At 47.6% G+C, this 24572-nt stretch overlaps 1 protein-coding gene across 1 annotated transcript in view; it reads right to left on the reverse strand.

Annotated features, from left to right (window-relative positions):
- parp8 (poly (ADP-ribose) polymerase family, member 8) overlaps nucleotides 1-24572 on the reverse strand; it is a gene marked incomplete at its 3' end in the record, with an annotated part of 303800 nt that overhangs the window by 103169 nt on the left and 176059 nt on the right. The window contains exon 11 of the mRNA XM_084309021.1: nucleotides 23660-23788. Coding sequence (XP_084165147.1) covers nucleotides 23660-23788 — 129 coding nt within the window. The remainder of the gene's footprint in view (nucleotides 1-23659; nucleotides 23789-24572) is intronic.

The following is a 24572-nucleotide window of genomic DNA, read 5'->3' on the forward strand; positions in this document are numbered from 1 at the left end:
CTCCCGGTCTGAGACTACTTCTGTGTGTGTGTGTAACCAAATGCATACCTACATGTATGACCTATATCTATCTAATACTTTTGGATATGAGCATTCTTTTCAATAAGTATGGAAGCCTGAACACAGAATGACACCAGTATCACTGACTACCACGGCAAGCCTATAGAAAATTATTCTATTTAATAATAATAATAATTATTATTATTATTATAAATGTCTCTCTCTGTTTCTTTCTTTCTTTCTTTCTTTCTTTCTTTCTTTCTTTTCTTTCTTTCTTTCTTTCTTTCTATCTCTCTCTCTCTCTTTCTATTATATTACTATTATATATCTATCTAAATATCTAAACCTCTGTCTATCTAGTGTGTGTATATGCATGGCATCAAATCAAAGTGTGTGTTGCCTGTATTGATCAGTCACACTATACCCCCATTCAGCTGTAATTGTTCCCTGCTGGGCCTTTGTTTCATGGTGTGAATTAGTCATTGAAATTAACATTGACATCACATTGAATTCTGGGAAGGAGTGTAGTTCCCTTATCATTAGCTGAATTCACTGAATTCCCTTCAGAGGCTCCTGCTGCAAATTGGTAATGACTGTACCAGAATGTTTGATAGGACATTGATTGAAAACTATCGTCTCAAATTTGACAATTGATGGCTTATTTTGAAGGTATGAATCTGTAATTTTATATTATGTAACAAAAAAAAAGGGGGAAATTCTCAGGAGGAGGAGCTATTTAGGTTAGACTTCTAAGGGTTTTAAGTGTGAAGTATAGTGCACAGGAGAATCTACACCGGCGAATGCAGAGCCTTTTCCGGCTGGATTATATTGCTTTGGTACTGTGGCTGCTGGAGCAGAGAACCGTCTACCCCACTGCTGTGTGGGATCTACCCGTGAGGAGCATCACTCGAGCCCGTCTTTAGGAAGAGGCTGGCTGGCTTTCATCCATGCTGTCGAGCATACTTGGATTATAGCTGCTGCTTTGTTTGCCGATCAAGGGGAGTACATGTACCGCCTCCCGTAGCTGGAGCTTCTTTATTCCTCGTTGACCCAGACTTTGCTCCCGAACATTCTTCTACCCTGCCGGCTTACAACCGGAGGGAACCCCCTAGTGTCTCCAGCTGACTACGAGTGTGCCTTATGTAATTCTTATGCTACAGGTGGCGTCAGTTATACCCATCTTACTATGCTCATGGACTTACGCTCTTGACCTACTTAAGTGTTCTTCGCCTTACAAGCGCAAGTATAATTCTCATTCTGTAACCTACCGTTGCTGCTATAATAATAAATCCCTCCAAATAGAACTTTAGGTGTCATTGTCGTATTCTTGTGTGGGTGTTCACCAGATATATCATGTACTGTATGGCCAGTAATTAAAGTACATAACTAAGTAGTGGTTTAATAATACCATACTCTCAATACAGTCAGGGAATTGTACCCTTCAGTTACAGACAGTATGAACAGTATAAACAGTACAGACAGTATGAACAGTACAGACAGTATGAACAGTATGAACAGTACAGACAGTATGAACAGTATAAACAGTACATACAGTATGAACAGTACAGACAGTATGAACAGTATAAACAGTATAAACAGTATGAACAGTACAGACAGTATGAATGGTATAAACAGTATGAACAGTATAAACAGTATAAACAGTATGAACGGTATAAACAGTAGACAGTATGAACAGTATGAACGGTATAAACAGTAGACAGTATGAACAGTATAAACAGTACACAGTATGAACAGTACAGACAGTATAAACAGTATAAACAGTACAGACAGTATAAACAGTATGAACAGTATAAACAGTACAGACAGTATGAACAGTAGACAGTATGAACAGTACAGACAGTATGAACAGTATAAACAGTATGAACAGTATGAACAGTACAGACAGTATGAACAGTATGAACAGTACAGACAGTATGAACAGTATAAACAGTACAGACAGTATGAACAGTATAAACAGTACAGACAGTATAAACAGTAGACAGTATGAACAGTATAAACAGTATGAACAGTATGAACAGTACAGACAGTATGAACAGTATGAACAGTACAGACAGTATGAACAGTATAAACAGTACAGACAGTATGAACAGTAGACAGTATGAACAGTATAAACAGTAGACAGTATGAACAGTATGAACAGTAGACAGTATGAACAGTATAAACAGTACAGACAGTATGAACAGTATGAACAGTAGACAGTATGAACAGTATAAACAGTACAGACAGTATGAACAGTATAAACAGTATAAACAGTACAGACAGTATAAACAGTATAAACAGTACAGACAGTATAAACAGTAGACAGTATGAACAGTATAAACAGTAGACAGTATGAACAGTATAAACAGTACAGACAGTATGAACAGTATAAACAGTACAGACAGTATGAACAGTACAGACAGTATGAACAGTATAAACAGTACAGACAGTATGAACAGTATAAACAGTACAGACAGTATGAACAGTATAAACAGTACAGACAGTATGAACAGTATAAACAGTACAGACAGTATGAACAGTATAAACAGTACAGACAGTATGAACAGTACAGACATTATAAACAGTATGAACAGTATAAACAGTACAGACAGTATGAACAGTATAAACAGTACAGACATTATAAACAGTATGAACAGTATAAACAGTATAAACAGTACAGACAGTATGAACAGTATAAACAGTATGAACAGTATAAACAGTACAGACAGTATAAACAGTATGAACAGTATAAACAGTATAAACAGTACAGGCAGTATGAACAGTATAAACAGTATGAACAGTATAAACAGTACAGACAGTATAAACAGTATGAACAGTATAAACAGTATAAACAGTACAGACAGTATGAACAGTATAAACAGTATAAACAGTATAAACAGTACAGACAGTATAAACAGTATAAACAGTACAGACAGTATAAACAGTATGAACAGTATAAACAGTATAAACAGTACAGACAGTATAAACAGTATAAACAGTATAAACAGTATGAACAGTATAAACAGTACAGACAGTATGAACAGTATAAACAGTATAAACAGTACAGACAGTATGAACAGTATAAACAGTACAGACAGTATGAACAGTATAAACAGTACAGACAGTATAAACAGTATAAACAGTACAGACAGTATGAACAGTATAAACAGTACAGACAGTATGAACAGTAGACAGTATGAACAGTATGAACAGTATAAACAGTATGCACAGTATAAACAGTACAGACAGTATGAACAGTATAAACAGTATAAACAGTACAGACAGTATAAACAGTATAAACAGTACAGACAGTATGAACAGTATAAACAGTACAGACAGTATGAACAGTATAAACAGTATAAACAGTATAAACAGTATAAACAGTATAAACAGTACAGACAGTATGAACAGTATGAACAGTACAGACAGTATAAACAGTACAGACAGTATGAACAGTATAAACAGTACAGACAGTATGAACAGTATAAACAGTACAGACAGTATGAACAGTATAAACAGTACAGACAGTATAAACAGTATAAACAGTACAGACAGTATGAACAGTACAGACAGTATGAACAGTATAAACAGTATAAACAGTACAGACAGTATGAACAGTATAAACAGTACAGACAGTATGAACAGTATAAACAGTACAGACAGTATGAACAGTATAAATAGTACAGACAGTATAAACAGTACAGACAGTATGGACAGTAGACAGTATGAACAGTATAAACAGTACAGACAGTATGAACAGTATAAACAGTATGAACAGTATGAACAGTACAGACAGTATAAACAGTATGAACAGTATAAACAGTAGACAGTATGAACAGTACAGACAGTATGAACAGTACAGACAGTATGAACAGTATAAACAGTACAGACAGTATGAACAGTAGACAGTATGAACAGTACAGACAGTATGAACAGTACAGACAGTATGAACAGTATAAACAGTACAGACAGTATGAACAGTAGACAGTATGAACAGTACAGACAGTATGAACAGTACAGACAGTATGAACAGTATAAACAGTACAGACAGTATGAACAGTAGACAGTATGAACAGTACAGACAGTATGAACAGTACAGACAGTATGAACGGTACAGACAGTATGAACAGTATAAACAGTACAGACAGTATGAACAGTAGACAGTATGAACAGTATAAACAGTACAGACAGTATGAACAGTAGACAGTATGAACAGTATAAACAGTACAGACAGTATGAACAGTACAGACAGTATGAACAGTAAACAGTATAAACAGTACAGACAGTATAAACAGTATAAACAGTACAGACAGTATAAACAGTACAGACAGTATGAACAGTATAAATAGTACAGACAGTATAAACAGTACAGACAGTATGAACAGTAGACAGTATGAACAGTATAAACAGTACAGACAGTATGAACAGTAGACAATATGAACAGTATAAACAGTACAGACAGTATGGACAGTAGACAGTACAGACAGTATGGACAGTACAGACAGTACAGACAGTGTAACTGAGGGGTACAATTCCCTGACTGTATTGATAAGTATGGTATCATTAAACCACTACCGCTTTATGTACTTTAACTACTGGCCACACAGTACATGATATATGTTGTGAAGGGCCAGATTAAACCGAATATATATATTTATTTATATATATATATTTAATTGTATTTGTATATTCTCTAATATTCCCTGATATCCCTTGTATATTCCTTGTACAATATGCATTGAATATCCATTCTAGCCTACTGAACATCCCATAATAGTCTCCATTCTACTATTGGTCGAGACCTTGGTGCCAGGCTGCCATACCCCTCAGACCCAGTTCAAACGTACCGCTCCACATGTACGAACAAGTCCTAGTTCCGCGTAGGAATCTGACTACCGCACCACTAATGGGACTATTTGTTCATAGTGCGTATATATACTGCGCTACTAAAGTAGGACTTTCTTTTCAGTCCAGTTTCTTACCCTCCAATAGAGTCACAGACGTAAAGCCTCCCCGCGACGCCATGTGTGGGAGTAAGGCCAAGTTCGCCTACCATCGGTATTGAGACATCGTGTATATTAATATTTGAATAGTCATATTTGGCACTATATCGTCGAGTTGGACGTAGTCTATTAAGCTAATAATAGTCTGTTAATATATAGTGCTTCGTGCGGTGAGAATACTACCGTAGTCAGTACCCCATCGTTTCGGGCAGAGAACTGGCTGCTTATCCAGGGTGGTTGACCCCACGTGAAGCTGCACCCGAGGAGCCCCAGAGCCGACGAGCGAGTGGACCTGTATGCCGGATTATTCTACCGACGACAGCCCGCCTTCCCAGGCACGGATTATGCTTTGTATACATTGATTATTCCATGGATAAAGACCCCCGACACTGCCGTGTGTTGGAACCCCCCCCCCTGGAGAGGACGCAAGGTGAGGAGACGCTCTGCAAGACGAGGTCGCTTCACGTCTCTCCCCCGTGGACCGGAGAGAGCCGGCCCACAAAGAGTCCATCTGCTTTCATCTGTGGTCCAAGGATCGCCGGCGCATTGAACGGCACTACAGTGGGTTCACCTGGGATACCCTTGGCCGGATGAGGCAGCCGGATTCTACCCCCCCCCCCCCTCCTACTCCTGTCGGCTTACAAGCGACCGGATTAACCCCCCCTAGTGTATCCAGTATATAATCATTAAAGTATCATTGCTGTTATTCCTTAAACTATTCCAGGTCGTATATGTACCACCTGCGCCTTCAGAGATTGGACATTCTCTATTGATATACCGACGAATACTCTTGCCATAAAAGTGCATACTAATTCCATTCATAAATGTGATTGATTTGATTAAGTGCTTGCTCTACACACCATCGCTGTGTAGAAATAAAGACCTATTTCTAATTCGTACATTTGTGTTGGATCCGTTTCATCTACGTGACAGTGTTCATCATAATATATTTATGCCGTGTACTGGGTGGCCGAATATTAAGTACAAAGGTAGTGGTAGTAAGTATCATATCTAGTAATACAGTCAGGGAATTGTACCCCTCAGTTACAATTGGTCCTTCGAGCCGGATGGTAATCAGTGTAATATTAATATAGTGTTATTAATATTGAAATGGCCTATGATGAACACTCCACGAAACGATCCTCCTAACCAACGCCCGCAGCGCGAACGACGGCTCCCTCAGTACTTAGAGGCTTATGCTGTCAGTCAACAACCTAGTCTTCTACTAACAGTAAACGCGGTAAAACTAGAAAGTAAAAGTATGTCTAACCCCAACGCCCAGACTACCCCGACCATAGAGGCCCCTACGGGCTCTAATGTAACTGACCAAGTTCACGGTGGGGACCAGTGGGAACCAGACATGACTTCACACCCCGCCAGTACTGAAGAAGTAGTCCCCGATGAGTCCCGGGAGGAATACAACGCTACCGAGAGAGAACTCGGCACGGAAGAAGACGGGGAGAGCACCGTGGAGATAGAGCTCCAAGGCTCCGCAAGGAGTACCCCGAGGGAAGGCTCCCCTATACAACCGCCTTCTCCCAGCGAGGCAGAGAGGACCCTACAGCAGGCCTTCCTCATCAGCCTGAACGCCGCTGCTGAACGCGACCGACTGCAGATCCAGCAGCGGAGCGAAGAAGAGCATATACGTCTAGAACTAAGACGCATTCAGAGAGAAGAGAATGTGGCCCGAGACCGAGCAGACAGCCAGCGAGCAGCTGCTGGTGCTCTACGGGACGCAGAGCGCGACAGACAGCAAGCGCAACTAATAGAACAGCTGATCAGACGGACAACACCCTCTCCCTCCGCCAGAGGCTCCAGGAACTCGTCTAGACACACCTCCAGGGCGGCATCCCCTAGCCGAGTAAACAACCCTGAACTTGACCAACAGACGAGGTCTATACCCCCCACAGACCACCTCCCCCCACCGGTCCAAGCGAGACCTAGCAACCGGGAAGGAGCAGCATATCCTGTGGAGAGGCTAAACCAGAGACTACAAGCACTGGATGACCTAACTGAAGACGAAGAGGAAGAGGAGGAGAACCACGCCCGACGACAGCACAGTACTCTACCGGACCAGGAGGTCCGGTACAGCCCAGGCTATACTCCCGCGGAGCTGCGCTACAGACCCCCGACTCTATACACGGGTGAGCACGACGCACGACCCGCACCGAGGAACAGCACCTGGACAAGCGGGCCATGGTACACTGCCGGTACCAGCCCATACCAAGGAGCGGGAGGAGACTCGCCTAGGAGGCCTCTCCCCCAACGCTCGCCGATGTATCCACAGTCAGCGTCATACATTGGCACGCCTATGGTACCCGACTTCACCCAAGAGAACCGGGCCCAGTATACAGAACTCCGCATGTGTCTGGAGACCATGTTGGTGGATGTATTGGATGAACGCCATAAATACGCCATCCTACTGAAGCACTTAAAGGTACCCCGCGCACATAATATAGCGCTCGCCTACGCGACTTCCACCACCCCATACACAGCAGCGCTGGTAGCATTGGACCAGAGGTATGGGCGCATATGGGATTACGTGATCCAGGAGATCCGACACATCGAACGCTTACCCCCAGCAATAGACAATCGAGCACTGGACGACCTGTCCATCAGAGTGCAGTCCCTGGTAGGGATGTTGGGAGCGCAGAGAGAGAAGGGGAGGCATGAACTTTACGCCAACTCAAATGTGGAAAGGATCTTGGAGAAGCTGCCGCCCGCTCGACAGGAGCGTTTTAGGCGACAGAGGGACCACCGAGACCCGAATGGCCCCGAACCGAACCTCCTCGATCTAGCAGACTTCCTGGCGAGAGAAGTCAGCAGCCTACGGCTAGATACATTCGGACGGAGCACCCCTGGCTCCAGAGAAGGAACCAGACGACTAAATGATGGAAGAAGATCGGTGACTGTGATGCACCAATCGGAGTCAGTACCGAGCAGCAGGAGCCACAGTACCCCCTCCAGAACGGAGAAGTGGAAGATAGTGTGCCCCTACTGTGAGAAAGAACACTGGCTAGCGCAATGTGACTCCTTCCCCAAGCTGAACGCGGAGGAAGCAAGTCAATGGATAAAGTCCAACAAGCGCTGTTTTCGCTGTGCGCGCTCACACATGGCAGCCGAATGCCGCTTAAAGAAAAGGTGCACCAAGTGCGATGGAGCCCATCTGGACATACTTCACGACAGTAACAGACGGCGCCCTTCACCCGCACCATCCAGCAGCAAAGCGAGCGTCATGTACATCGATCCCGCCAGCAGCAGTGGAGCCCGAGTACTCCTAAAAGTAGTGCGTGTGACACTAAGCTACCAGAATAAAGTCCTGGACACTTACGCCGTCCTCGATGACGGGTCAGAGAAGACCCTGCGGCTCGCCTCCGCTGCGGCCCAGCTAGGGCTGCGGGGAAGCGAAACCCAAATGACAATTCGGACAATAAGACGAGATTTGAAGACGATAAAGGGCGAGAATGTCTCATTCTCTATCGCAGCAAGCGGCCAGCCTGAGCGACGGTACCAGATTGCAGACGCTTTCACCAGCCAAGAAATAGGACTGTCGCGGTACACATACCCCGTCGCCAAGCTGATGGAGAAATATGCACATCTGCGCAAGTTACCGATCCCGCTCATAGACAATGCTATGCCGACCCTGTTGATAGGCTCCGACCATGCAGACCTCATTGTCCCGATAGACCGGGTTCATACCGGACCCCGAGGCTGTCCTGCAGCAGTCGAGACCCGTTTGGGATGGACTCTCCAAGGCCCGCTCGCCAAATCTCTCAACCGAAGTACAGCCACTAGATGTCTCCACTCCCGAGTCACAGAGGGAGAAACCGCACTCCTGCAACACGTAGAGCGGCTATGGACCTTGGAACAAATGCCCTTTAAGAACGGAAAGAAAGACATTCGCTCTAAAGATGACATTTACGCCATTCACCTCCTCGAGACAGGGACCAAGAGAGTCCCGGTCAACGGCGTGTTGAGATACGCCACGCCACTCCTGCGGCGAGAAGGAATGCCTACTTTCCACGCCAAGACAGACGCCACAGAACGGTACCTGCTGAACACGGAGCGGCGCTTAGCCAAGAACCCCGCCCAAGAGAGTGTATACCGCGCTGAGATTGAGAAGCTCATCACAGCGGGACACGTCACAAAGATGGACATTAAAGAGGCTGACCAGACCACTGAATCGTGGTACGTGCCTCACCACAAGGTCCATCACAACGGTAAAGACCGCATAGTATTTAACTGCAGCTACCAGATCGGATCCCAAAATCTGAATAAAGAGTTACTGCCCGGTCCCACACTCGGCCCCTCCCTACTCGGCGTTCTACTCCGCTTCCGCCAGGAAAAGGTGGCCATCAGCGGGGACATTAAAGGAATGTTCCTGCAGGTGAGATTAGTAGAGGCGGACAAGCCCCTGTTACGGTTCCTATGGAGAGAGAAGCCAGGAGATGAGCACCCAGCCATCTACCAATGGGAAGTCCTCCCCTTCGGAACGACGTGCAGCCCCTGCTGTGCTACATTTGCACTACAGAAACATGTAGCAGAGGACCCAGCAGCGGACGAAGAGGTCCGACACAGCGTAAAGAACAGCTTCTACGTAGACAACTGTCTACAAAGCCTTTCAACCCAGGAAGAAGCCGAGGCTCTCCTGATTAAACTCCGCGCCTCATTGATCAAAGGCGGCTTTGATCTCAGGCAGTGGGCCAGCAGCGATCCGCAAGTACTGCGCAGCCTCTCCTCCGAGGACAAGGCAGCCAGCAGCGAGACCTGGATGGCTACAATCCCGGGAGAAGCCCAGGAGATGACCCTGGGATTGGTGTGGCGATTCAAAACAGATTCGCTTCACTACAGACACAAGCCCCTGACTACGGAGCAGGGAAGGCCGGCGGCCGCGCCGACCACCAGACGGAGTGTGTACACAACACTCGCCCGACAATATGACCCGCTAGGATGTATTCTACCGTACACCACCAGGGCAAAAATTATTGTACGAGCATTGTGGGACAAGGACCAGGGCTGGGACGACCCCATTCCCGCACACCTTGCATCCACCTGGAGAGAGTGGGAGATGGAGCTCCACTCACTCCCAGGCGTTAATATGCGCCGAAGCTACTTCCCACCCACGGTGAGGCCAGAGACATGTAAAATGGACTTACACGTCTTCAGTGACGCCTCAGAGGTCGCATACGGATCAGTAGCCTACTTGCGGGCCCAAGAGAAGGGGGGAGAGATCTACACAGCATTTGTCCTCGCCCGCTCGAGAATAGCCCCACGCAAGCAACAATCTATCCCACGTCTAGAGCTCTGCGCAGCCCTAGCCGGAGCGCACCTAGCCACGCTCATCCAACGTGAGCTCACCATACCGGTGTCTAGAACAATCCTGTGGTCAGATTCCACGACGGTACTCGCCTGGATCAAATCGGACTCATGCAAGTACAAAGTCTTCGTGGGAGTCAGAGTCACCGAGATTCAAGACTTAACCGAAGAGTTAACCGGAGAAACAGAGTGGCGCTACGTTGATACAAAACAGAACCCAGCTGACGTCATCACCCGGGGGATGCCCCTGGATGACCTCACCCGTCGCAATGTCTACAGTGACGGCCCCGCATTCCTAAGACTCCCGGAAGGACAGTGGCCCATGCCTATCCCGAGGGAAGCAAGTCCAGAGGAGGTGGAAAATAAGAAGTCTGTGTTCTGTGGATTGAGCACCGTAGCCTCCACCGACCCTAGCATAGACGATTGCACGTCCATAGAGAGTGCACAACAAAGAACATTCCTGCGGTACCACCCGGAGTGCAAGTCCCCCGCTGATATGTCAGCAGCTAACTACGAGGAAGCAGAATTGCTTCTACTGCAGCGAGCCCAGAGAGACTCGTTCCCCGATGAATTGGCCTGTCTACAGGGAGGAAAGCCCGTCCCATCCGACAGCAGATTAATTCATCTGGCCCCCGAGAGCGACGCTCATACCCTCATCAGAGTGGGTGGTCGCCTACGCAGAGCCCCCAATCTACCGGATGACATTAAATACCCGATCGTATTGAACAGCCGACACAAGGTCACAGAGCTGATTATAAAGAAATACGATGAGGATGTACATCACGCAGGAGCAGAAAGAGTCTTCGCGGAAATCAGACGTCGTTACTGGATCCTACAAGGAAGAGAGGCGGTACGACGCTTCCAGCGAACATGTCTAGACTGCCGCAAGTGGCGCGCGCAGCCCAGCATACCAAGGATGGCTGACCTTCCTCCATGTCGCCTCCGAATCGGTGACAAGCCATTCCACTCAACGGGTATGGACTGCTTTGGCCCGCTGCACATAAAGAAAGGAAGAGGAACCGAGAAGCGGTGGGGTATTGTATTCAAATGCATGACCACCAGAGCGATACACATCGAGCTTCTCCCGACCATGAGCACAGACTCATTCCTTATGGCCTTCCGTAGATTCACATCACGGAAAGGAAGACCGTCTACCCTATTGTCCGATCATGGGACAAACTTCAAAGGCGGCGAAAGAGAGCTGAGAGAGAGCTTCCAAGCTATGGGCCCAGAACTTAAGACCCACCTCGCTCCAGCACAGGTTGATTTCCAATTCAACCCCCCAAACGCACCCCACTTCGGTGGCACTTGGGAACGAGAAGTGCGCTCCATAAAGACAGCCCTGTACGCAGTACTTGGGGCCCAGACTGTGGCGGAAGAAGTCCTAATGACAGTCCTCACGGAGATTGAGGGAGTACTTAACTCGAAGCCCCTCGGATATGTCTCCAGTGATGTGGCGGATATCGACCCAGTTACCCCCAACACACTCCTGATGGGGCGGCTAGATCCTGCATTACCCCAGACAATGTACCGGCCTGAAGAAGCGAACGGCCGACGAATGTGGAGGTACAGCCAAGTATTAGCCGACAAGTTTTGGAGCAGTTTCCTACTGCACTACCTACCGTCTCTACAGACCCGCCAGAAGTGGGTAAAGGAGAGAGACAATTTGACAGAAGGAACAGTCGTCATGATTATTGATCAATCACTGCCCAGAGCTATGTGGCCGGCCGGCCGCGTAAGCAAAGTGATCACCGGTGCCGACGGCAAGGTCCGAGCAGCTGAAGTGCTCGTCCAGGGTCGCACTTACACCCGTCCCGTGGCGAGGCTCATAGAACTGCCTCGACTCCCAGACACAATCGATGATGACCATGACCCTATAACCCTATGACTTTGTGAAGTTGACTGACCCCTACAGCAAACCCTTATGTGTAAATAGACAACGCGATTAATCTGTCTCTGTTTAACTGATTAGGTCTGGGACCAATCAGGGGGTGGCTGTTGTGAAGGGCCAGATTAAACCGAATATATATATTTATTTATATATATATATTTAATTGTATTTGTATATTCTCTAATATTCCCTGATATCCCTTGTATATTCCTTGTACAATATGCATTGAATATCCATTCTAGCCTACTGAACATCCCATAATAGTCTCCATTCTACTATTGGTCGAGACCTTGGTGCCAGGCTGCCATACCCCTCAGACCCAGTTCAAACGTACCGCTCCACATGTACGAACAAGTCCTAGTTCCGCGTAGGAATCTGACTACCGCACCACTAATGGGACTATTTGTTCATAGTGCGTATATATACTGCGCTACTAAAGTAGGACTTTCTTTTCAGTCCAGTTTCTTACCCTCCAATAGAGTCACAGACGTAAAGCCTCCCCGCGACGCCACGTGTGGGAGTAAGGCCAAGTTCGCCTACCATCGGTATTGAGACATTGTGTATATTAATATTTGAATAGTCATATTTGGCACTATATCGTCGAGTTGGACGTAGTCTATTAAGCTAATAATAGTCTGTTAATATATAGTGCTTCGTGCGGTGAGAATACTACCGTAGTCAGTACCCCATCGTTTCGGGCAGAGAACTGGCTGCTTATCCAGGGTGGTTGACCCCACGTGAAGCTGCACCCGAGGAGCCCCAGAGCCGACGAGCGAGTGGACCTGTATGCCGGATTATTCTACCGACGACAGCCCGCCTTCCCAGGCACGGATTATGCTTTGTATACATTGATTATTCCATGGATAAAGACCCCCGACACTGCCGTGTGTTGGAACCCCCCCCCCTGGAGAGGACGCAAGGTGAGGAGACGCTCTGCAAGACGAGGTCGCTTCACGTCTCTCCCCCGTGGACCGGAGAGAGCCGGCCCACAAAGAGTCCATCTGCTTTCATCTGTGGTCCAAGGATCGCCGGCGCATTGAACGGCACTACAGTGGGTTCACCTGGGATACCCTTGGCCGGATGAGGCAGCCGGATTCTACCCCCCCCCCCCCCTCCTACTCCTGTCGGCTTACAAGCGACCGGATTAACCCCCCCTAGTGTATCCAGTATATAATCATTAAAGTATCATTGCTGTTATTCCTTAAACTATTCCAGGTCGTATATGTACCACCTGCGCCTTCAGAGATTGGACATTCTCTATTGATATACCGACGAATACTCTTGCCATAAAAGTGCATACTAATTCCATTCATAAATGTGATTGATTTGATTAAGTGCTTGCTCTACACACCATCGCTGTGTAGAAATAAAGACCTATTTCTAATTCGTACATTTGTGTTGGATCCGTTTCATCTACGTGACAGTGTTCATCATAATATATTTATGCCGTGTACTGGGTGGCCGAATATTAAGTACAAAGGTAGTGGTAGTAAGTATCATATCTAGTAATACAGTCAGGGAATTGTACCCCTCAGTTACAATATAGATATGATGAACACTTTCCCACCATGAAACCAAGTCCACACAAATGTATCCGTCGAATATTTAATATATAGCAAAGGGTATATACAACGTTCACGTAATGACATTTATGATTTGAATGCACTTGTAAGGCAAATGAGTATTCGTAGGCAAATCAACATTGAATGTCCAATCTCTGGTTACGCAGGAAGCAAGTATACAACCTGGTTCTTTAGGGAACTATAGCGATGGTACTTAATGATTATAGCTGGATATACTAAAGGGGGTCCTGCTGGTTGTAAGTCAGTAGAAGGGGGGGGGGGGGGGGGTTAGGAGAGCCGCCGGCGATATCCCATCTGGCCAACGATTTCTTGGGAGAATTCAGAGTGCTGAACACGGTGCCCACAGAACCTTGGTCCACAGATGAATATGCTTGGGCCCTCTTGTAGACGGTAGCTGCCGGTCCACAACGAAGAGACGTGAGGCGACCTCACTCGGGGTAGAGCGCCGTCTCACCTGGGCTCCTCTCGGGGGTAGTTCCAACACTCACCAGTGTTGGCTGTTATCCATGGCATAAATCAAAGCACCCAAAGCAAGTAGATAATCCAAGCCGTGTAGGGCTCGCCGTCGTCCGGGTAAGGTAATCCAATGTGCAGGTCCACTCGTCCTAGCCCAGAACTCCTCGGATGAAAGCACCACACGTGGTCTGCCCAGCCTGGTTAAGACTCTAGATAACGCGAGGAAACGATGGGGGTACTACTCACTGTATAACTCTAACCGAACGATGCACCATACATAATAGACTATTATTAACTTAATAGAAATACGTCCCACTCGACGGTATAGTGCCAAACTATGACAATTCAACTATTAATCCACACGATGTCTCAATGCCATTCTGAGGCCAAGTTGACCATACTGCACCACACGTGTATCGTGGGTGAGGCTTAACGTCTTGCCACTAGGTTGGAGGGTAAAGAACTAAGGGCTAAGGGACTAAAAATAAAGTTCTACTTTACTTGCGCCATATATATATGCGCTGTGAACAAATAGTACCATTCGTATTTCGCCAGACGTACTCCTACGCGGAACCGGGCTAGTAACGACATGTTCGTCGGCACGATTGAACTTGAACCAAGGGGCTTGGCTGCTGGCGCCAAGTTCTTGTCCAATGAGAGAATGAAACTATTATGGGCTGTTAGTAGACTAAAGGGATATTCAGTGTATATGTACAAGGAATATACAAGGGATATCAAACGATATACAAATACTATTAAATATATATCCATAAATAAATATATATATTCGGTTTAATCTGATCCTTCACAACAGCCGCCCCCTAATTAGTCCCACCTAATTAGCTAAGCAGAGACAGATTAACCGCACTGTCTACCACTCAAGGTCCGCTGTAAGGGTCAGTCAACTCACAAAGTCGTGGGGTCATGGTCGTCATCGATAGTGTCTGGGAGTCTGGGCAGTTCTATTAGCCTCGCCACGGGTCGTGTGTAAGTTCGCCCTTGGACGAGCACCTCAGCTGCTCGGACCTTGCCATCGGCACCGGTGATCACTTTGCTTACGCGGCCAGCCGGCCACATAGCTCTGGGTAGTGACTGGTCGATAATCATGACGACTGTTCCTTCTGTCAAATTGTCTCTCTCTTTTACCCACTTCTGGCGGGTCTGTAGAGACGGTAGGTAGTGGAGTAGAAAGCTGTTCCAAAACTTGTCAGCTAGTACTTGACTGTACCTCCACATTCTTCGGCCGTTCGCTTCTTCAGGCCTGTACATTGTCTGGGGTAGCGCGGGGTCCAGCCGCCCCATCAAGAGTGTGTTGGGGGTGACTGGGTCGACATCTGCTATATCACTGGAGACGTAGCCGAGGGGCTTGGAGTTCAATACTCCCTCGATCTCCGTGAGGACTGTCATTAGGACTTCTTCCGCTACAGTCTGGGCCCCAAGCACGGCGTACAGGGCTGTCTTTATAGAACGTACTTCTCGTTCCCAGGTTCCACCGAAGTGGGGTGCGTTCGGGGGATTAAACTGGAAGTCAATCTGGGATGGAGCGAGGTGGGTCTTAAGTTCTGGGCCCATAGCTTGGAAGCTCTCTCTCAGCTCTCTTTCTCCGCCTTTGAAGTTTGTCCCGTGATCAGACAACAATGTAGACGGTTTTCCTTTCCGTGATGTGAATCTTCGGAAGGCCATAAGGAATGAGTCTGTGCTCATGGTTGGAAGGAGTTCGATATGTATCGCTCTGGTGGTCATGCATTTGAATACAATACCCCACCGCTTCTCGGTTCCTCTTCCTTTCTTTATATACAACGGGCCAAAACAGTCCATGCCTGTGGAGTGGAATGGCTTGTCGCCGAGTCGGAGGCGACAGGGAGGTAGGTCAGCCATCCGGGGTATGCTGGGCTGCGCGCGCCACTTTCGGCAGTCTAGACAGGTTCGCTGGAAGCGTCGCACTGCTTCTCTTCCTTGAAGTATCCAATAGCGACGTCTGATCTCCGCGAAGACTCTCTCTGCTCCTGCATGGTGTACATCCTCGTCGTATTTCTTTATGATCAGCTCTGTGACCTTGTGTCGGCTGTTCAAGACTATCGGGTACTTAACGTCATCCGGTAGATTGGGGGCCCTCCGCAGACGACCACCCACTCTGATGAGATTATGGGCGTCGCTCTCGGGTGCCAGGTGGAGCAATCTGCTGTCTGATGGGACGGGCTTTCCTCCCTGTAGACAGTCTAGCTCGTCGGGGAACGAGTCTCTCTGGGCTCGTTGTAGTAGAAGAAGTTCTGCTTCTTCGTAGTCAGCTGCTGAAATGTCGGCAGTGGGCTGAATCTCTGGGTGGTGCCACAGGAATGTCTTTAGCTGCGCACTCTGTAGGGTAATGCAATCATCTATGTTGGGGTCTGTGGAGGCGACTGTGCTCAGTCCACAGAACATAGGTTTCTTGTTCTCAGCCTCCTCTTTACTCACTTCCCGTGGGGTGGGCGTAGGCCACTCTTCTTCCGGGAGCTTGAGGAACTCTGGTCCGTCACTGTAGATGTTGTGACGGGTGAGGTCATCTAGGGACATTCCCCGGGTGATTGTGTTGTGTTGTGTTTGGTGTCCACATACCGCCAGCTCGCTGCTTCTGTTAACTCTTGAATCTCTGTGACTCTGACTCCCACGAAGACCTTGTATCTGCATGAATCAGACTTGATCCATGTGAGTACTGTCGTGGAATCTGACCACAAGATTGTTCTGTGCACCGGAATGGTGAGTTCACGTTGGATTAACGTGGCTAGATGCGCTCCTGCTAGGGCTGCGCAGAGCTCTAGACGCGGGATAGATTGTTGCTTTCGTGGGGCTATTCTTGAGCGAGCCAGGATGAAGGCGGTGTGTATCTCTCCTCCCTTCTCTTGGGCACGCAAGTAGGCCACTGATCCATAGGCTACTTCGGAGGCGTCGCTGAAGACGTGTAGATCCATCTTGCATGTCTCTGGCCTCACTGTGGGTGGGAAGTAGCTGCGGCGTATATTGACGCCTGGGAGTGAGCGGAGTTCCGTCTCCCACTCTCTCCATGTGGAGGCAAGGGGTGCGGGTATTGGGTCGTCCCAGCCCTGGTCCTTGTCCCATAGTGCTCGTACAATCATCTTTGCCCTGGTGGTGTAAGGTAGAATACATCCCAACGGGTCATATTGTCTGGCGAGTGTTCTGTACACACTCCGTCTGGTGGTCGGTATCGCCGTCGACCTTCCCTGCTCCGTGGTCAGGGGTTTGTGTCTATAGTGGAGCGAGTCTGTTTTGAAGCGCCAGACTAGTCCTAGTGTCATTTCTTGGGCTTCTCCTGGGATTGTCGCCATCCAGGTCTCGCTGCTGGCAGCCTTGTCCGCGGGGGAGAGGCTGCGCAATACGTGCGGGTCGCTGCTGGCCCACTGCCTGAGATCAAAGCCGCCTTTGATCAGAGAGGCACATAGCTTGAGTAGGAGAGCCTCGGCTTCTTCTTGAGTCGAGACGCTTTGTAAACAGTTGTCCATGTAGAAACTGTTCTTCACACTGTGTCGGACCTCTTCATCTGCTGCTGGGTCCTCTGCGACGTGTTTCTGTAGTGCAAATGTAGCACAGCACGGGCTGCATGTGGTTCCGAAGGGGGGGACTTCCCATTGGTAGATGGCTGGGTGCTCATCTCCGATCCTCTCTCTCCATGGTAACCGCAGCAAGGGCTTCTCCTCTGGGGAGAGGCTGCGTAATACTGGGGGGTCGCTGCTGGCCTGCTGCCGGAGATCAAAGCCGTCTTTGATCAGAGAGGCGCGGAGCAGCGCACGACGTCGCCAGTCAATCTTCTTTACGTGTCCCGCTGTGATTAGCTTCTCAATCTCAGCGCGGTACACACTCTCTTGAGCGGGGTCTTTGGCTAGGCGCCGCTCTGTGTTCAATAGATACCGCTCCGTAGCTTCGTTCGTGGCGTGAAAGGTGGGCATTCCCTCTCACCTCAGGAGTGGAGTTGCGTATCTCATCACTCCGCCGACTGTGACTCTCTTTGTCCCTTGCTCGAGGATGTTTATGGCGTAAATGTCTTCTTTAGAACGAATGTCTTTCTTTTCGTTCTTAAAGGGCATTGTCTCTAGTGTCCATAGCCTCTCGACATGCTGCAGGAGAGTGGTGTCTTCTTCTGTCACTCTGGAGTGGAGGCAGCTAGTGGCTGCTGCTCGGTTGAGAGATTTAGCGAGGGGGCCTTGTAGTGTCCATCCTAGGCGGGTCTCGACTGCTGCAGGACAGCCTCTGGGTCCTGTATGGACCCGGTCTATCGGGACTATGAGGTCTGCATGGTCGGAGCCTATCAGCAGGGTCGGGGTGGCGCCGTCTATGAGCGGGATAGGTAGTTGACGCAGGTGCACATATTTATCCATCAGCTTGGCGATGGGGTAGGTGTACTGTGATAGTCCTATTTCTTGGCTGGTGAAAGCATTTGTAATCCTATACCGTCTCTCTGGCTGCCCGCTTGCTGCGATAGTGAAGGAGACATTCTCGCCTTTTATCGTCTTTAAATCTCTTCTTATTGTCCGAATCGTCATTTGGTTCTCGCTCCCCCGCAGTCCCAGCTGGGCCGCAGCGGACGTGAGCAGAAGGGTCTTCTCTGACCCGTCATCAAGGACGGCGTAAGTGTCCATGACTTTATCTTGGTAGCTCAATGTTACACGGACTACCTTTAAGAGCACTTGGGCGCCGCTGCTGCTGGCGGGGTCAATGTACATGACACTTGCCTTTGTGCTGCTCGATGGTGCAGGTGCAGGCTTTCTTCTGTTACTGTCGTGTAGGACATCTAGGTGGGCTCCGTCACATCGACTGCACCTCTTCTTTAGGCGGCACTCGGCTGCCATGTGACTGCGCGCACATCGGTAACAGCGCCTGTTGGACTTTATCCATTGACTCACTTCTTCTGCATTCATCTTTGTGAGCAGGTCACATTGTGACAGCCAGTGTTCCTTCTCGCAGTACGGGCACACCATCTTCCACTTCTCTTTTCTCGAGGGGGTACTGTGGTTCTTACTGCTCGGTACTGATTCTGATTGGTGCATGACAGTCACCGATCTTCTTCCATCGTTTATTCTCCTGGGTCCCTCTCTGGAGCTTGGTGTGCTCCGCACGAACGTATCCAGTCGTAGGCTGCTGACTTCTCTCGCCAGGAAGTCGGCTAGATCGAGGAGGGATGGTTCGGGACCGTTAGGATCACGGTGGTCTCTCTGCCGCCTGAAGCGCTCTTGTCTGGCGGGTGGCAGCTTCTCTAAAATCCTCTCGACGTTAGAGTTGGCGTATAGCTCGTGCATACCCTTTTCTCGTTGCGCTCCCAGCATCCCTACCAGGGACTGCACTTTTATAGACAGGTCGTCTAATGAGCGATTGTCTGTTGCTGGGGGTAGGCGGTCAATATGCCTTATCTCTTGGATTACGTAATCCCATATACGTCCATATCTCTGGTCCAGCGCTGCTAGAGCCGCGGTGTATGGGGTCGTAGAGGTGGCATAGGCTAGCGCTATATTGTGCGCTCGGGGTACTTTCAGGTGCTTCAGTAATATTGCATACTTGTGGCGTTCATCAGCGACATCCACCATCATTGTCTCTAAGCACATCCGGAGCTCCGTGTACTGTGCTCGATTCTCATAGGTGAAGTCTGGAAACGTCGGTGTGCCAATGTATGACGCCGTGGATGGCTGATACATCAGCGAGCGTTGGGGGAGAGGCCTCCTAGGCGAGTCTCCTCTTGCGCCTCTCTGTGGGCTGGTACCGGCAGAGTACCATGGCCCGCTGGTCCAGGTGCTATTCCTCGGGGCTGGTCGTGCGTCATGCTCACCCGTGAATAGAGTCGGGGGTCTGTAGCGCAGCGCCGCGGGGGTATAGCCTGGGCTGTACTGGACCTCCTGGTCCGGTGGAGTACTGTGCTGTCGTCGGGCTTGGTTCTCCTCCTCTCCCTCTTCTTCTTCTATCAGGTCCTCTAGATCCTGTAGTCGTTTATTTAGCTTCTCCGCAGTGTATGCCGCTCCTTCCTTGTAGCTGGGTCTCGCTTGGACCGGTCGGGGAAGGGGGTCTGCGGGGGGTATAGGCTTGGTCTGTTGGTCAAGTTCAGGGTCGCTTGCTCGGTTAGGGGATGCTGCCCTTGACTGTTGTCTCGACGAGTTCCTTGAACCCCTGGCGGAGGGAGAGGGTGTTGCCTTGGTGATCAGCTGCTCCATTAGCTGCGCTTGTAACTTGTCGCGCTCGGCTTGTAGTCTGTCGCGCTCGCCCTGTAGTCTGTCGCGCTCGGTTTCGCGCTGGATGAGAGCGAGGTCGCGCTCTGTTTCTCTTTGGGCACCGGCAGCGGCACGCTGGGTGTCTGCTCGGTCTCTTGCCATATTCTCTTCCGTCTGAAGGCATCTCATCTCCAGGCGTATGCGCTCCTCTTCGCTCCGTTGCTGTGTCTGGAGTCGATCGCGTTCACCCTGAAGTCGATCGCGTTCACCCTGGAGTCGATCGCGTTCGGTAGAGGCTGTCAGGCTGACGAGGAACGCCTGTGATAGCATCCTCTCCGCCTCGCTGGGGGAAGACGCTTGTAGAGGTGAGCCGCTCCTGGCTGTCCTCGTTGGGGAGTCCTGGAGCTCTATCTCCTCGGCGCTCTCCTCATCTTGTTCCGTGCAGGGTTCCACCTCTGGAGGGTTGTCTTCCTCCCGGAGCTGGTCGGGGACTACTTCTTCGGTATTGGCGGGGGGTAAAGGCATGTCAGCTCCCTCCTGGTCCCCACGTGAGCTTGGTCAGTTACATTAGAACCCACTAGGGCCTCTGTGGTCGGGGTAACCTGGTCGTTAAGGTCAGACATAATTTTACTTTCTACTTTTACCGCGTTTACCGTTTGTCGAAGGCTAGGTAGTTGACTGACAGCGTAATCCTCTAAGTACTGAGGTGTCTGTCGTCTGCGCCGCGGGCGTTCTACGTTAGGAGGACCGTTTCGTGGAGTGTTCATCATAGGCCATTTCAATATTAACAACACTATATTAATATTACACTAGTTACCCTCCGGCTCGAAGGACCAATTGTAACTGAGGGGTACAATTCCCTGACTGTATTGATAAGTATGGTATCATTAAACCACTACCGCTTTATGTACTTTAACTACTGGCCACACAGTACATGATATAGATATGATGAACACTTTCCCACCATGAAACCAAGTCCACACAAATGTATCCGTCGAATATTTAATATATAGCAAAGGGTATATACAACGTTCACGTAATGACATTTATGATTTGAATGCACTTGTAAGGCAAATGAGTATTCGTAGGCAAATCAACATTGAATGTCCAATCTCTGGTTACGCAGGAAGCAAGTATACAACCTGGTTCTTTAGGGAACTATAGCGATGGTATTTAATGATTATAGCTGGATATACTAAAGGGGGTCCTGCTGGTTGTAAGTCAGTAGAAGGGGGGGGGGGGGGGGTTAGGAGAGCCGCCGGCGATATCCCATCTGGCCAACGATTTCTTGGGAGAATTCAGAGTGCTGAACACGGTGCCCACAGAACCTTGGTCCACAGATGAATATGCTTGGGCCCTCTTGTAGACGGTAGCTGCCGGTCCACAACGAAGAGACGTGAGGCGACCTCACTCGGGGTAGAGCGCCGTCTCACCTGGGCTCCTCTCGGGGGTAGTTCCAACACTCACCAGTGTTGGCTGTTATCCATGGCATAAATCAAAGCACCCAAAGCAAGTAGATAATCCAAGCCGTGTAGGGCTCGCCGTCGTCCGGGTAAGGTAATCCAATGTGCAGGTCCACTCGTCCTAGCCCAGAACTCCTCGGATGAAAGCACCACACGTGGTCTGCCCAGCCTGGTTAAGACTCTAGATAACGCGAGGAAACGATGGGGGTACTACTCACTGTATAACTCTAACCGAACGATGCACCATACATAATAGACTATTATTAACTTAATAGAAATACGTCCCACTCGACGGTATAGTGCCAAACTATGACAATTCAACTATTAATCCACACGATGTCTCAATGCCATTCTGAGGCCAAGTTGACCATACTGCACCACACGTGTATCGTGGGTGAGGCTTAACGTCTTGCCACTAGGTTGGAGGGTAAAGAACTAAGGGCTAAGGGACTAAAAATAAAGTTCTACTTTACTTGCGCCATATATATATGCGCTGTGAACAAATAGTACCATTCGTATTTCGCCAGACGTATTCCTACGCGGAACCGGGCTAGTAACGACATGTTCGTCGGCACGATTGAACTTGAACCAAGGGGCTTGGCTGCTGGCGCCAAGTTCTTGTCCAATGAGAGAATGAAACTATTATGGGCTGTTAGTAGACTAAAGGGATATTCAGTGTATATGTACAAGGAATATACAAGGGATATCAAACGATATACAAATACTATTAAATATATATCCATAAATAAATATATATATTCGGTTTAATCTGATCCTTCACAACAGACAGTATGAACAGTATAAACAGTACAGACAGTATGAACAGTATAAACAGTACAGACAGTATGAACAGTATAAACAGTAGACAGTATGAACAGTATAAACAGTACAGACAGTATAAACAGTATAAACAGTACAGACAGTATGAACAGTATGAACAGTATAAACAGTACAGACAGTATGAACAGTATGAACAGTATAAACAGTACAGACAGTATGAACAGTATAAACAGTACAGACAGTATGAACAGTACAGACAGTATGAACAGTATAAACAGTACAGACAGTATGAACAGTATAAACAGTACAGACAGTATGAACAGTATAAACAGTACAGACAGTATGAACAGTATAAACAGTACAGACATTATAAACAGTATAAACAGTAGACAGTATGAACAGTATGAACAGTATAAACAGTAGACAGTATGAACAGTAGACAGTATGAACAGTATAAACAGTAGACAGTACAGACAGTATAAACAGTACATACAGTATAAACAGTATGAACAGTATAAACAGTAGACAGTATGAACAGTAGACAGTATGAACAGTATAAACAGTACAGACAGTATGAACAGTATAAACAGTACATACAGTATAAACAGTATGAACAGTATAAACAGTAGACAGTATGAACAGTAGACAGTATGAACAGTATAAACAGTACATACAGTATGAACAGTATGAACAGTATAAACAGTATACAGTATGGACAGTAGACAGTACAGACAGTATGAACAGTATAAACAGTACATACAGTATGAACAATATACAGTATGAACAGTGAAACAACTACTCTTTGTAAAATCATACACTTTTGACCCGCCAAAGATCTTTAAATTATAAATGCATTAAATGATTACTCTACATAAAATGTATTATCTATAGCACCTTTTAATGTAAAAAATAAATACTCTTAATGTAAAACAAGTACTTTTGGGTGAAGTGTTCCTTCAGTGTGAAACTCAGCGCTGACCTTCGGAGGTTGGAGAAGAGGTCCAGAGGAGACTTGACCTTCTTGTCGGTTTGCTTCTTGCCGTGCAGACAGCTGAGCTTCTCTTTGCTCTGTTGTTTCCATTGCTGGGTGACGAACGTCTGCATGATCCTGACAAGACGTGGGGAGAAGAAAGTTCAAGTTCAACCACTTTAGTTTAGTATTGTGGGAGATGACTCTCTCCCCCCCTCTCTCTTTGATCTCTCTCACCCATATTTCCTTCCTACCCCCATCCCTCCCTAACCCCCTTCCCCACCTTTCCATTATGTCCCCAAATATGTCACACCCCTATGTTCGTGTGGCCCCCACTCCTTCCAGTTTTGTATAAAGATGTTCCAAGATCCAGTGAGGGTCACTCTTCTCTGGTGACCTAGCTAAAACACTTCGTTGAGTCATCCAGCCTAACTCTTACTATTTTGTATTGATACTTTGATTGAGTTCATAAATCGTATTAACCAGGTCTCTTTGGACTGAGTAAGTTATTAGCTATGGCTATATTTTCCACCACAGTATCTTTACTTTATCAGGGACTGTGTACAAAACGAATATTCTCAATTAATGAGAGAAGATGCATTTTTGCACCATGTTTAGATTACATTTATTAGAGATTATATTATATTATATTATATTCAAATGTATTGTCATTATACAGCACACATACAGAACAACTAAAATAAGTTTGGGATCTAACCAGAGTGCAAATGTAACAGTACAAGTGCATTAACAATATACAATGTACAGGTGATTACACTGGATTCATCTAATTAGCTCATTTCCATCTACAGTCCCTGGGCAGGTAGACATAGAATACAGAATACAATGATATTGCATAGAAACAACCAATAACCACTTTCACAATCCTAAACCTACCCCACCCCCAACCCCAGCCATGTGT

This window comes from Notolepis coatsorum (genome assembly GCF_963971535.1).
Source record: "Notolepis coatsorum genome assembly, chromosome: 2".
NCBI classification, from domain to species: Eukaryota; Metazoa; Chordata; class Actinopteri; order Aulopiformes; family Paralepididae; genus Notolepis; species Notolepis coatsorum.